Raw genomic sequence first — 16,063 nt, 5'->3', positions numbered from 1 at the left:
ACGTAATTGTATAGGTGAGAATGTTACCATAGCATGAGTAATAGAACTGATCATATCAGAAAATGAGGACTAGCTAGGGCACAACTCAAACAGAAGTGAGAGCTTGTTGGGATATTTGGGGGATTTTGTTTGGTTTTGTTTCACTACCCAATGTGTATTTTTTCAGTTGTAGTGTGCAAAAAATAATAATAAAGATTTAAATCACACAACTCAAAGCCATCCAAAGGTCATGTAAAACACTTTCTGCCTTTCATGGGAAAACACTGGGCATTTGGTGAGATATAGTAATGGCGAGCTCCGTTTACACATTTAATGTTTCAAAAGTTGGCAGGTTGAGATGATCCCTCAGTCCCTGGGTTGGAGGACTGCTCCCGGAGATGGAGCACGGTGTCTGCCTCATGATTATGGACACATAACTGAGAAATGGCAGACCTTTGTAGCTCAGTTTGATGCATTTCAGCACAGGAACTAAAACCTACAGCGTGACCAAGAGGCAGTCATTATGAAATACTCCAGTGCAAGTCCAGGAAAATATATGTGTTGAAATGAAGTGTATTCACCCTTTTAACAAGAGTGTTGCCAATCTAGAATCAGAGTGTTGCACGAGAGCAGGAAGTATAAATTATGACAAAAGGCAAGAAGCCATACTGTGTTTACTCACTAAAACATGAATCCATATGTTACCCTGCTTTTTAAGGCTTCAATTTTGTTTTGAAAATGGCTGGATAAATTTGCCTAATATTCCCAGAGATTTGTCTTCAGCCTCCGCAGCATAGAATACTTGTCAGTCATTCACTTACTGTTACTAAATACTTACACAGCATTAAGACCTGGTATTTTTAAGATATGGTATGAGATGGAATTCTACCATCAAGGCATTCAAAATTAGTGTATGTATAACGCATGCCCATGTGCGTGCACACACGCACAGACACACACACAGAAAACCAGCAACGCAGAAGATATCAAAAGGTTTTTTTTTTAGTCAGTGACAATAAACAATACATAAAATAAACATTGTAGTGTTTAGAAGCGGAGGACACATAAGTTGCTAATAGTCAAGGAGGGTATTTTTGGAGATTAAGAGTAAATTTAGGAAAATTAGAAATGTAATGATCCGAACCAAGATGGCGGAGTAGAAGGACGTGTTCTCACCCCCTCTTCTGAGAACACCAGAATCACAACTAGCTGCTGGACAGTCATCGACAGGAAGACACTGGAACTCACCAAAAAAGATACCCCACATCCAAAGACAAAGGAGAAGCCACAGTGAGACGGTAGGAGGGGTGCAATCACAGTAAAATCAAATCCCATAACTGCTGGGTGGGTGACTCACAGACCGGAGAACAGTTTTGGTTTGCAGGGCAGAAGTTGAGACACAGGTGTAGAGAACAAACGTATGGACACCAAGGGGAGAAAGCGGCAGGGGATGGGGATGGTGGTGTGATGAATTGGGTGATTGGGATTAACATGTATACACTGATGTGTATAAAATTGATGACTAATAAGAACCTGCTGTATAAAAAAATAAATTCAAAAATGAAAAAAAAAAGAAAACTCAGATGAGAGGTTGGGGTAAATGACTTTTCAAACCAATTTTAACCCTACAGTTCTGATTCTCATTTTTTAATTTATCTTTTATTGGTATGTACATTATCTCAAGAGTATAGATAGGACTATATACAAAAATAAATGTAATTTTGAAAGTTTGCGTGCAAGTATATTTTAATTGAATCAACAACAACAACAAAAGAAATGTGATGATCCTGGGAGAGGTAGACAGCATGTAAATAGAAGGGAGGAGGAAGTTGAACCTCTAATGAAAAGGTCAACATTATTGGGAAAAGAAATGAACAAAAAGACAGTTTCACTCCTAAGAGAATATTTGGCACCTATCAGACCAGGGATCACATTTCAGGAAAGCCCTCAGTTCATGGTCTTTATAAAAGGTCAAGCTCAGGTTACACACCTGAGCTTGACCTTTGCCATTGAGGGTATGATACCGTTTCTCACTTGTGGACCTAGAAGAACAGCACAGATAGAGAAAGGGCACCATGTCACGAAGAGTTGACATTGTGCCCAGTGAATATTTATTGTGAGTGCTGTTAATAAAGTATAAATTGAAAAGTAGGCAATATCAGTTCCCCAAAAGAGATTAACACCACACACACACAAAAATAAAAACAAAAACCAAGAGACACAAGAACACTTTGGGAGGTGTTGGATATGTCTATTACCTTGATTGTGGAGATGGTATCACAGGTGTTTGCATATGTCCAAACTCATCAAATTATGCAAATAGGTGCAGTTATTTCTGTATCAATTCTACCTCAATAAAGGTATATCTAAAATATTTTTTAAAAAAGAGATTAACACCTACTGCTAATTGAAGTGAACAAAGTCCCTGCAGAAAAAGCCACTCTCCCAGAAAGCCTGAAACCAAACCAGCACCGCAAGCATTTCTGAGCTATTTGTGGATGTCTGAGTGAGTGTGTCCTAGCTGGCTCCCTGCACCCCCAAGCCCTGCTGCCTTGCTGAGCACACAGGAAAATGACATTCCTCACGTTGTACTTTCATTTCCAGCTAGATACCAGGAGAGATTGTAGAGGAGATAGAATAAATAGCAGTTTAATTTAATTTTAGGAGCTTTCAGGGTACGAACACAGGACTTGGGAATGAGTTTAGTGTTTTTTGCTAGTTCTACTAAAGTATGACATAAATTTTCCTTACTAGAATATCTTGTTTAAATAATGCTATTTCCTCGAAAGACACTCTTTTTTCTTTCTATTTTTAGGTTCATTGATCTATTTGATAGACAGTTTTTTTGTGTGTATTAAGGATGATTAATAATAATGCCACTAATTTATTGATAATCAATACTTTATTAAATTACTAATAATTTAATTTACTTAATCCATGTGACTTTGGATCCATTACTTATTCTTTCAGCACCTCAGTTCATCATCTGAAAATGAAGATTATAATGCCTTTCACTGCTGTCCTTAGGAATAAATGAAAGAATGTGGGAAAAGCACTTCACTCACCACTGACTATCCAATACCAAAGTTCATGCTCTCAGGCTTTATACACACTGCATCTCTGTGCTTTATAAGAAATTTATAGGAAAAAGAATTTTAAAATGCAAATATAAGTTGCAGAGTGCTTTCCTGTTTTTCCTCTTAGCATATCACTGCTTTATAAGATAATAAATGTGGATTTTAGCCCCCTGCACTCATAAAAAGAAGCAGATAAGCATGCAAATAAAAACAAAAACTTGGGCTTCCCTGGTGGCGCAGTGGTTGGGAGTCCGCCTGCAGATGCAGGGGACGCGGGTTCGTGCCCCGATCCGGGAAGATCCCACGTGCCGCGGAGCGGCTGGGCCCGTGAGCCATGGCCGCTGAGCCTGCGCGTCCGGAGCCTGTGCTCCGCAATGGGAGAGACCACAGCAGTGAGAGGCCCGCATACCGCAAAAAAAAAACCAAAAAAAACTTGCTTGCCATTTTCTGAGACTTTAGTTCTTCCAGGTGATTATGAATCCACTGACTACGTTCCTCCCAAGTCTGAATATTACATTATCAGCAATAATCAGAATTGAAATGTTTCGCTTGTTAGTGTGTTTGTGTTTGTTATGTGCAAGCAAACATACTATTCTCACGTCTTGCTTATTCTAACTCATCAATTTACATGTTCTAAAAAGACACCTGCCAATTACTTCAATATTCTAAAATCATGTTAATTATCAAATACGTATATTATTTTCAGTGGTCTTCACTGTTTTTTGTTTCCCAGTATATCCACATGTTGCCTTGTACAATATCACTGAATTGATGTATTACCCTGGATAAAACACTTTTGAAAAAATATATCAGATTTGTCCACTCTGAAAAAAATCAAATGTTATTTGAATTCATGCAATGGGGAGAAATTCACTTAGGATTCGTCTTTCATTGGTTTCAGCGATTGTTATTCCTTTCCTGGTCTAGTGAAAAATATTTTCGTCTCTGGATCAAGAGAGATGAAGTCTGTTTTGTGCTCTGCCTCTGGCTCTGAGCCCTTGGGCAAGTAGCTTCTCCTCCTGGGTCTTTCTTCCCACGTGTGTAAAAGGAACAACAGGGTCTCAGTGTTTTCAGTTCTGAAATCCTATGGTTCTAGGCTAAACCACTTACCTTCTCTAGGAAATATTGATCTGGTCTCTTCACATTGGCAGATGTCCGGAATCTACTCGGCCGGAAACAGTACGCCCTTGCCTGCTCCCGTGCAAAAAAGACTGTCTTGTGACCGCCTTCAGTGAGTGGACGCCCTGCCCAAGGCTGTGCCAACCAGGTAGGTGGATGCTATTTTCTTAGTGTTTTCTTTCCTTCCTGATCTCCTGAATGCCTCTCCCACTGCTAAATAAGCGAGAGATGGTGGTATGGGGGCTCCCTTCCTTTCCATTTGCATGTCACCCTGGGAGCAAAGTTTGTGACATTTGTAAATGAAGTCTTGGATTTCCAGATCCATTAAGATTTGGCAGGGAAAACATATTACATGCCATTATTTTACAGGTGTGCGTTGTAGGGGTCCTCATCTTCTATTAACCCTGCTGTGGCATTTTGAACGGCCATTCAAACGTGGTTCCTTATAAAGCATGAATACCATCACAGTTCCTTTGTGGCTCCTGTGTGCTTAAGCCTGACTCAGGTATCTTCATTAGAATGTAGGGCCTTAAACACTATATGCACTTCACTGATAAATATAAGCCTACAGAAGAATAGGGGCCAATACATTAAAAAGTGTTGAACAGGTACAGACATTGGCAATATATGATTTCTATTTCTTTACTCTTTAACGGTGATGCTTTATACATCTGGGTGTATTTGGAGTGCTGTGATTCAGTTTACTTAATAGCTAAGTCCTAATAAACACACAGGAGAACCTTTGTAAAATTATTGCCTTTCTTAGACAAGGTCTTTTCCCCTACACTTATTTCAGTCCCGTGATGGAGCTAGTCCACGTGGAGATCCAAAAACTCCTAGTCCCAAAGTTCCGTTCTGGCCTAAGACCTAAACTTCATAACTTGGTCCATTTCCCCTAGTCTGACACCCTAGCCTTGGTCCTATGGGTCATACCACTGTCATAGCAAGAAAAGGCACATCCAGGAAAAGGAAGGATGGAAGAATATTGACCCTAGTGCTCAGAGTAAAATGAGTCTCATCCACACCTCCCTGGCCTTGTCTTGGCCGTCACGTCCTCTCAAGCACGGCCTGGCTCTCACTGTATCTCTGCACTAGCCTCCTGCAAGAAGGGAGAGGGAAGCATGCAGTTCTGCGAAGAGACAACCTGCCACAAAGATTGAGATTACTAACACTTTTCCTCGGAAAATTCCGGCCCTGTGCATCTAGGATCCCCCAGTTGCTCTTTGACTCCCACATCTTCGTGGCGGTGGCATGACAATATAGCCAATATTGACACAGATCTGCCTGCCACTTCAAACCGCCTCTCAGTGATTGTCAAGGGGGTTATGACAGCTCTTGGAGATGGTCATCATCGGTATCTTGTATTTCAGTGATGGGGCACCTGCGTAAGGTTTTCTAACTGCCATTTCAACTGTCCTTTGTCAGTGTTAACCGAGTAGCATCCAGTAAACTTTGCTTATGGAGAGAATCAGAACTAAATGTGTGGAATACAAAAGAGCTTTGAAAATACAGTGGAATGTTGATCTGATCTTTTGAGGGGTGGAGATAGCAATCTCTTCCAGAGGCGCTCCAAAACTTATTTTCTTAAATGAAAATTCAAAGTGATTGATCTGGATAAACAGGGTTTGTAGAGTAGCCAGGGGAATGTCATTTCCAGACAGAGTAGGACAGAAAAGCTGTGATCTCTATTCTGAACCATTTGAAAGGTAACATCTAGCAGGTTGGCTTTTGAAATTTTAATAGTAATGTACCTGCAAAACATTCAAGCTCTTAAAGATAAACACTGGGAAAATGCAAGAAGATAAAATAATCTATGATGATGGAGTTCTGAATCACCTGGAAGCATTATTAAAAGGCAGATTTTCAACTCCATGACTAGATATTCTGACTCAATAACTATGGGATGTTTCCAAAAATTTGTGTTGTAAGAAGCTGAATGGTGATGTATTTTGGGTAGGCATGGGGCAGGCAATTCTATCGTCGTTCCAAGCCTTTGCACCTGCCCTGTGTGGTGCTGGAGCTGTGTTCAGCTGCGCTTCCTTCTTGGTCCTCTGACCTCTAGATCAGCAGGGACCCGCTATAGCAGCCTTTCCCCGGGAACGTTGTGTTCATCTCCTAGACAGCAGTAGACCCTCCCCATGCACTTTACTGACTAGGTCATCCCACAGCATCCTGTTGCCTTTGCTAGAGTTGCCTTTGCTGGAGTGTACGTCCACAAGTGCAGGGACCACTTCTGTCATCTTCACCACTAGATCCTCTAATCCCAGCATAGTAAAAGGTAGAGCTGTCACTCAATTAATATGTTTTGAATGGACAGATGTCCTGTGAAGAGAGAGAAGAGTGTGGTTTTGAATCCAGGCAGTAGATTCTCTGCTCTCGGGAACATTCTTCAAAAGATACTTTGGGAAATAGTGTTTTAAAGCAGTACTGGTCAAAATGAAATGCTTTTACAAGTCCCTGGGGGATCTAATTAAAATGTACGTTCTAATTCAGTATACCTGGACCTGGAATTAGACCTTTCTACAAGCGCCAAGGTGATAACCTGTATGTTGATTACAAAGCTCCAGGTAGAGGTGGGGTTAGGCACTTTTTAGCAAGGCAGTGACATGGTCAGAGTTATAAAGTGAAAAGAGTGGACTAGGGACAGACCAACAGGTGGGGACACAGGTAGATCGGGGTGTGGGGTGGAGTGAAGTGGCTTAACCTAAACTGAGAGATCAAGAGAAGGATGGGCCTGAGTAGGTGGCAACCTCCACTAATGAGGATGGGGGAACTCTTTTGCACCTGTGGTTTCAGGTTGCGTCATCGAAGTGGAGAAGAGCTTATACTCCTAGTCCCTAAATTTGGCTGCACAATGGAATCACCTAGAGATTTCTTAAATATCCCAATGCATGGGGCCTGCTCCAAGGTATTACGATTTAATAGGTTTTTGGTATGACCAGGGAATCACTTGATTATGTGAATCCCAAACCAAATCCATTCTGAACGTCTCAGAAAGCCAAGGTGGTTTCCCAGGGGCAGAGTGTACCAGGAGTGATTTGTGTGTTAGTAATGGGTGAGTTCTATGAGGTTTTATTTGCTTCTGGCTGTGTTCATGATCTAAAAATCCTTACAACTTAAAAGTATTCTCAAGCCATGAACAATCTCTAGCTAGTGGCTAGCCTTGCTTCCTGTCTTCTTATTCCTGTTCATCTGAGTCTCTCCTTAAAGGATGAATGGTGGTCCCACATTCTTCGAAGAAGATCAAATAACTCTCAAGCTGTGGCGCTCCTGTGGACTCTCCAAATTTTAAGTCCCAGCAAAAAATTAGCCAAGTGATCAAGAACCATTCTTTGGTGATGTTCTTACTAATTTCTCTATTCTTCCTTCAGCCTATAACGCAAATACCTGCATAACTACTCAATACCGTTTGCCTAATAATAGCTACAGTTTGTTCATTGTAGAGGTAGCCCCATGGAGTTTTTTCAATACACAGATGCCTCACCTCATCCTACGTTAGAATCTCTTCACGTTGAAGGGAACTTTGCAGTATTAAAACTCACCATAGGGGCTTCCCTGGTGGCGCAGTGGTTGAGAGTCCGCCTGCCGATGCAGGGGACACGGGTTCGTGCCCCGGTCCGGGAAGATCCCACATGCCGCGGAGCGGCTGGGCCCGTGAGCCATGGCCGCTGAGCCTGCGCGTCCGGAGCCTGTGCTCCGCAACGGGAGAGGCCACAACAGTGAGAGGCCTGCGTACCACAAAAAAAAACAAAAACAAAACAAAACAAAAAAACTCACCATAAGTGACTCTTACACGTGGGCAGGGATGAGGCACGCTCATTTAGTGCTTTATCCTTTCAGGGTATCTTCAAATACATTTATCAATTATCATTGATAATTGTTTGCCTGGGTAATATTGGAAATTAATTATCTTGGCCACTGATCTCACAACTATCACATTTAATGTTTTTACTTTGAAGTCACAAATCAGTACTGATTTTCCAAGATTTCTCTCAAGCTACCTTTAAAGGAGCTCACTTTATATTTTCAACACTTAATAATACAAATTTCAGACATCTACATAAATTAATATAATGCTAATATAAAATATTACTGATTAATAGAATGTACTCTTATGCAGCCATCACCAAGTAAAAATTACCATCAGCTCATGGCCACCCTTGTTTTGCTTGTTTTACTGTTACCCCCCTTTTTACTGCCAGTGGCTAATTTTGTCATGATTCCCAGATGTGTATATCACTTCCATGGAAGGGAAAAATATGTAAGAGGTAAAGTTATTAGACACTTGAGTAGATAAAATGTGGCATATTCAAAATAGGTCTTTCTGTAAATTCCTAGAAACCATGGAGCTAATGATTAATTATTTGTCAGTCTTAATAATTTAAGGCTGAGGGAGCTCCTTTAACTTTCATCTCTAAGGGGCCTGCTGGCGAGCAGTGTCATGGCAATAGGAAGGCCGAAGGCAAACTACTGCTGGGAATTGCTAGGCAACCTTATTTGGTGGGATCCTTTGCTCCTGCGTCAAACCTCCTGGAGTTACATCTTGAGTTTCCAGTGTCAAAGACAGTAATGTTTTTTTAATGTCCAGGTGGTGTACTATTTAGTGGTGAAGAACATGGCACCTCAAGTTAAACTTCCTTGGTTCAAATCCGATCTTTGCTGTACAAGTCGTATTAGATGCACTTTAAACTTTGTTGTGTTTCAGTTTTCTCCTTTCTAAAATGAGGTAATATTGGCACCCAATTCATAGGATTAAATGAGAATAGGACACATGGCAGCAATTTTGATGATGATGTAAGTTCCTTAAGACTGGGGAACTTGTGTCTTTTATTTTGTTGCTATCCTGCATTGTCTAGTCATCCATGTGCTGGTATAATGCACTTGTTTCCATGTCTGTATTTTTCTTAGATTATAAAATCTAGAAGGCACATGATGGGTGTTTAGTAATTGTTGAATGAATGACTAAATGAACTCCATATCTGTCTTACTACCAGCTCTAATTCCTAAAGATTTTGCTTCCATTTAGATGAAATCAAAGCATTAACAGAGTGTTCAGTGCGTCCAGGCCAATTAGGGGAAGAGGTATTGGTCATTCAGAATGTCAAATAGGTCAAAAATCACCTTTCTCCCACTCAGAGGCATACTAACATCAGCCTCTCTCTTTACTTACTCCTTTCAAGTGCATATGGTCCCTTCCTTCCCCCCTAAGGCCCATCATCTATACTTTTCTCCACCTGGGAAATAGAGGATGGAGTACTAATTTATACCCAAAGAACGAAGAGTCGGGACTTCCCTGGTGGCGCAGTGGTTAAGAATCTGCCTGCCAGTGCAGGGACACGGGTTCGAGCCCTGGTCCAGGAAGATACCACATGCCGCGGAGCAACTAAGCCCTTGCACCGCAACTTCTGAGCCTGCACTCTAGAGTCCGCAAGCCACAACTACTGAGCCCGCACGCCACAACTACTGAAGCCTGCCCGCCTAGAGCCTGTGCTCCGCAACAAGAGAAGCCACCACAATGAGAAGCCTGCACATCGCAACTAAGAGTAGTAGCCCCCACTCGCCACAACTAGAGAAAGCCCACGTGCAGCAACGAAGACTCAACGCAGCCAAAAATAAATTAATTAATTAATTTTTAAAAATCTTAGGAATTGTTTAAAAACAAAAAAAAGAATGAAGAGTCTCTTGTGTTTGAGTAATGAAGATTTGGGTCCTGGAACACCAGCCCCCAAAATAGTGTTGAAGGCAATATAATCATCTAATGACTTTCCTTGAGAAAGTGACTTAATTTAAATCTAGGTTACAACCTCTATAAATTTTGGATGTTTTCTATTCCCAAGTGTTTTTGAAAAACGAAATAAAATAAGATGTGTATCTTACATATACATCCCAAGCCACAGCCCCAATACACAGAGTATAGGTGCCTTTGTTTTTATAGGCTCCATTGGGGAGGATGTGCCCCCTTTAGTCTATAATTTAAAGCCTAGAGATCACTACATAGCCCCAGTACTCAGAACACCACTGGGTTATGAGGGGAGCTGCTGCTCAGAGGGCGGGGCTTTTAATGGGCGTTACCCACACCCCTCGCTCAGAGCGAATATTAGTCCACTTAATAGCTGACTGGGTCGCCTTCTCAGTCCACACTGTTCCTCCTACCCTCTAGCCCCCCTTCTTTCTGGACCAGAGATTGATGTGTATTTACAGGGACCTGGAGTTCACAGTATCGCCAGCTGGGATTTTTCTTTACTTCCTCCAGTGGCCCCAGGTGGTAGATCTAGAGCCAGGGTTGGAATCCAGATTTCTCTGACCTGAGAGACTGCCTGTTTTCATGCCACAACAAGCCCTGTTTTCACAGAGGCACAGCTCATCTTCCTTGTTTACTAGCAATTCAAGGATTCAGAGCCAGGTACTCTCAAACCTGAGGCACAGGCTCTGTACAGCACAGATCTGTCACACAGAGCTTTCACGTGTGCTCTCTCATTGACCATCAGGGCAGTTTCGTGATAAAGGAACAGCCGTTCTCTTAGTCCTATTCCATAAAAGAAGCAACGGGATCTTCAAGGGAAGCCCTCCTGGCCACCTCGTCCAACAGGAGCAAAGACCAGGTCCAAATACCCAGTTTAAATTAAACTTGCTACGCTGCTTTGCCTGGTGAGCCTGTAAAGTTACAGGAAAAAAATCTAGACAAGTTCAAACGCTTATTGCTAAAAGCCTGTAACTTCTACTTTGCTTCACATCACTGCCTCTTCCTATCAAAGTGATAATAGCTATAATTTATTGACATACATTGTCCTATTTGTTATCTCACGTTTATATGGAAAGGACTATTACGACCCCATCTTACATAGGAGGACATAGAGGCTTAGCTGTGGGTCCCAAGATTGCAAAGCGAATAAATGGCAAAAGCACGAGGAAGCCTAGGCTCTTAACCACTCATTCGGTAGCAGGTATTTGCTGAACCATCACTGTGTTCTAGACGCTGTGTTAAGTACTGTAAGAATAGGTGTAAAGTGGTGAGGAAAACGCACACAGCCCTCTGCTGTGGTGAGTGCCGTCTAGTGACGGAAGATGGAGGCATCGAATATATAATTGCCTAAATGAATATGCAGTTACAAAATATAGTATGCGCTCTGCAGAGCTTCAAGGAGCTATAAGGAAAGGTAGTAAGGAAAATCAGAATTCCACCCTGCCTAGAGTACCTTTCTCATCTCTACTCATTGCCCGTCTTACCAGATGTAAAGCCCCACCTTCTCCAGAGAACTTGGCCTGATCCTTCTGCTGGAAATAACCACTTCTCATTCCTGAGTCTCATAACGCTGTCTGAATGGCTTGCATTCTCACTCTTGGTAAACGTGTTTTGGGTCCCTCCGAAGAGACACGAAGTCTTTGAGAGCTAAACCGTTTTCAGTTTTCTTTCCCAAAATGCCTCATAAGAAACTTAACACAGAATAGAATTCAGTATATCTGTGTCAAATAAATGGATGCTAGTTAGAACTTACGTGCTTAAGCAAAACCTCACAGACTGCTGAAAGGAAAGGTGATCTGCCTTTACAACTGAATATCTTCTGTAACACGTGATGATGGCGGCAATAGAAGATGTGGGATTTCGGGAATCAAATCTGTCTCTGGTTTCCTGGCAAATGTGGTTAAAGTGGAAACACATTCCGTCCCTTGTATTCATTCATTCATTCACTCACTCATTCATTCAGTCATTCTTTTGTGCAGTCAGTCTGTTCTTTTGGTTATTAATATTTCAATGAAGTCGTAAGCAAAGGCTATTTGATTGCTAATTCCTAAAAATAATTTCCTACTGGAACTCCACATTTTAACTGAGGTCATCAACTGAGGCAATATGTCTATAGGAAGTGCATTAAAGTCATAGAGTCTTTTTAATATAGGACTGAAGGGTATGATGTTGAAATGCAGAATTACGGTCATGTGCAGTCTTTCAGTGGCCTGGATTGTTTAAGGGGTAAAACTTAGAATAGTTTGAACAAGTTTCTAAAAGTGTGGCCCATGGAATTCTAGCTCAGAATTACCTGGAATGCTTGTTAAAACCCTAAGAGATTCTGATTTTGAAGTCAGGATTGGGGCCTCCAAATCTGCATTTTCAAACCAACTGCCTTAGTCATTTTAAGAAACATTAACCTTTGAGGACCACTGACCTGTAGAAATATTTAATTTAACTATGAGCCAATGGATTCTTTAAAAAAGGTGTAACTTCCCTCTACAGTATTGTTCTAATCAAGTCTATTTTGGTTTTCAAGAATCAAAGGTTTTTCTGTGAAGCTTTCCAATCTACAGTAAGTAAAAAGAGGCTTATTGGGAAGTTAGAACAGGAAATCTCACAGATGTCCGAAAATAAGAAAAAGAAAATTTATGGACATATAATAACTAGAAATGCAAACAGGAGCTGAGGGTTCTCTCTTCAACTGTCAGAATCAGTGTGATTCTTCCATCTCTGCTTCTCTGTGTATACCTGCTGTCCTGCCCCTTCTAACAGGCTTCCTTTGAATCTCTACTCTCATAAGTAGCAGTTATAGAGCCCAAGAATGACTCTCTAGTCCTTACTCTACAAAACACCAGGGACGTCAAGAACCCAGCACCCACAGAAGCTTCCTTCCCTTCAGGGTCTTTATTCGGCTTACCAAGTAAGAGAGTCTGATGGCCCAGTTTGTATCAGATTGGTCCTTCAATCACGCAGCAGCCCGTGGATTCATCAGCCCCCTTCAGGTCGGGAGGCATCTGGAAGGGGAAGGGGACAGTGGTGCTGGAAGGCAGCAGGAACCGATAGGGACACTGATTGTTCACTGCTGAGACCAGCCTCTCCAGGACACCCATGCTCAGCCCTTTGGGAGAGAACTCACACCCTGACTCCCTTCACTTCCTTAGGTTTCTGTCCATCCCTCTCAGTGCTGAACTATATAGGCAGAGGAGTGCAGAACCTGCCCGCCTGCTTCCACCACAAACATCATCCTCTTTTCACTTCAAAGTTTCAGCTCAGGAAGAGGGCTGTCGTAAATTCAGTAGAAATCTAGAAAAGGAAAATGAAGCTCCAGGGGTTATAAATGCAGTCGAATGACAGCTTCATGTAGAACAGAAACTGGGAGGAGGGAGAAGGCACTCACCCTGGGCGTGATCTGAGCCAGAAAGTTTACTTCAAACAAACAAAATATGGAGTCTCCGTGTACTTTGAATTCATATCAAAATACGTATGCTATTGTTCCTATCCATTGTCTATCGTAAACAGTGTTGTCTTGGCTGTCTTTTAAAAAAAAAGCGGGGCTTCCCTGGTGGCACAGTGGTTGAGAGTCGATGCAGGGGACACGGGTTCGTGCCTCGGTCCGGGAAGATCCCGCGTGCCGCGGAGCAGCTGGGCCCGTGAGCCATGGCCGCTGAGCCTGCGCGTCCGGAGCCTGTGCTCCGCAACGGGAGAGACCACAAAAGTGAGAGGCCCGCGTACAGCAAAAAAAAAAAAAAAAAAAAAAAAAAAAAAAAAAAAAAAAGCTAACATACCAAACAAAATCAAATCAATAAAAAAGCAAACAAAAGAATCGAATGTAGATTTGATGCATGAGGTTCTTCTGTCTTTTACGCCTGGAATCCACTGTTATGCCTTCTAGTCTGCATCTAAAAGTTGCTTTCAAACACTATTTCTCTTCATTCAACAGTCAAGCTACTTTACCATAAATAAATCCTGTGGCTTACATGGATGTTCATAATGGTTTATTGTTAGCAAAAGTCTGTGTTTCCTTGAATGTGAATGCTCTTTGTTGTCAAAATGTTTTTACTTCCGGCTGGTTTCTTTCTCATATCTCTAGAATTCTCTTCAGACAATACAATGTAACACAATGTAATCCTTATTTCCCTATAGAGGTGAATGAGTTGCCTTTCAGAAATCAAGGTACCCATTCTAATTAGAAGTTTATTTTTAGACTTTCAGTGTACTTTCTACAAAGAAATAGAATAAATTAGTTTTGCTTTAGCTGGAGTGTTACTTTCAGTTTATTAAATAGTTTTCTACAATTAAAAAGAAGGAATTAATTATTTTTCACTTCCTTGGCTTTGGTCCAATTTTAAGATGCCTTTCAATGAAAGCGTGGTTTCAGGAGGTTTTGACTCATTGGTTTTTGACTCACGGTGGTAGATTTATGAATGATTTAATTTGTATTACTAAAACAAAGCCTAGAGTTAGAGTTAAATGTTGTGATCTTAATATGTCAACTTGGAACTACAGATTTTATAAGTCAGCTTGCTCCCTAGGGTTTTCTTATCCTATGTGAAGAGGCTACCTCAGCAACAGTTGCTCAGTTGAGAATACCCACGTTGTCCTCTGATTCATACTTTGCCTTCCTTGGGTAAACTGTAGGATTTGTGAGTACCCAAGCCCAAGCCACAAAAATTGTTAATTTTATAAACAGAAGATACTTAGTGCTGTGTATGTGTGTGTGCACATATGTGTGAGGAGAAAATGAGAGGGAGGGAGAAAGAGAGAGACACACACTCTTCTAGCAGGACAGTAATAGAGTTTAGTAAATACATATTGTATTACATTGCATGGAACATGAAATAACATTTTACGTGACCAACAAGCTCACATGGGGTTTTAGACTTTGAGGGGGGGTGTCTGTCTTTTCTCACCTATTTTCCCCGTCCCAAATTCAGTAACAAATGAGTTCGTCAAAGCAGAGGGAGATCAAAATATTAGCTCATTCTCAACCCTAGAATTAGACAGACTTGGGCTTCCCTGGTGGTGCAGTGGTTGAGAGTCCACCTGCCGATGCAGGGGACACGGGTTCGTGCCCCGGTCCGGGAAGATCCCACATGCCGCGGAGCGGCTGGGCCCGTGAGCCATGGCCGCTGAGCCTGCGCGTTGCAATGGGAGAGGCCACACAACAGTGAGAGGCCTGCATAGCGCAAAAAAAAAAAAAAAAAAAAAAAAAAAAAAAAATAAAAAAAAAAAAAAAAAAAAAAAAAGAGAAAAGAATTAGACAGACTTAACTACCAGATCACAGCCCCTGCTGGACACCTAAAAACTTGAATGAGTCTGGTTAAAAACAGATCAGAATACGTGCATCCTCCAAGCAGATGTATCCCGAAGAAAGAGAAGGCGAGAGAAAGAGGAGCCATGTCTGTACACTTCTTTCTCGCGAAGTCATGATTTAGGGGCTACTTATCCTTCCCAAAGGAGACATAAGTACGGGAGGTAGAGCGGGTCCAGGGATGATGAGGGCTGTAGAAGTGGACCTCCCCTCACATGGTCGAAATCATCAGGAGGCTTCACCCTCACCGTCTCTTTCTAATAGGCAACTTTGTGAACTCAAGCCCTACCTTCCACTGTTTAAATTCCTGTGGTTATGCTCGCCTCCTTTCTTTTTTAAAAAAAACTTTTTTTTGGCCGTGCCGTGCAGCTTGTTGGATCTTAGTTCCTCAACTAGGGATTGAACCCGGACCCTCAGCAGTGAAAGCGTGCAGTCCTAACCACTGGACCACCAGGGAATTCCCTGGCCTCCTTTCTGACCAAGCTTGTTCTATCTTGCTCAGACTTTCATTTGCTATTCCTTCTCCCTAAAGTGTTCTTCTCCCAGCCTTTAGCATGGGTACCTTTCGATCAACGCTTTGTTTTCAGTTCAAATGCCATATCTCAGAGAGTCTTTGTCTGACTACCTTAGAAATCACCTTCTTCCCCTTCTCTTTCTTGTTCATCACCCCGTGTTAGTTTCCTCACTGCACTGCCCAGTCTCCCAGCTAGAACATAAGCTCTCTGTCTTGTTCACTGTTTAGAAACACATAAACTCTTTGTCTTGTTCACTGTTTAGAAACTCATAAGCTCTTTGTCTTGTTCACTGTTTAGAAACACTGAAACGCTGCCACAAAGTAAGTGCCTAAAG

General features: G+C 41.8%; 1 protein-coding gene across 1 annotated transcript in view; it reads left to right on the top strand.

Moving 5' to 3' along the window:
• Positions 1-16,063, top strand: part of THSD7B (thrombospondin type 1 domain containing 7B) — a 1,119,563-nt gene that overhangs the window by 720,788 nt on the left and 382,712 nt on the right. Inside the window, exon 13 of the mRNA XM_024764108.1 lies at positions 4,208-4,323. Coding sequence (XP_024619876.1) covers positions 4,208-4,323 — 116 coding nt within the window. The remainder of the gene's footprint in view (positions 1-4,207; positions 4,324-16,063) is intronic.

Source organism: Neophocaena asiaeorientalis, unplaced genomic scaffold (genome assembly GCF_003031525.2).
Source record: "Neophocaena asiaeorientalis asiaeorientalis breed wild unplaced genomic scaffold, Neophocaena_asiaeorientalis_V1.1 scaffold102, whole genome shotgun sequence".
NCBI classification, from domain to species: domain Eukaryota; kingdom Metazoa; phylum Chordata; class Mammalia; order Artiodactyla; family Phocoenidae; genus Neophocaena; species Neophocaena asiaeorientalis.
Note: the sequence above shows the minus strand (reverse complement) of the source record. Positions and strands in the feature narration are given on the sequence as shown.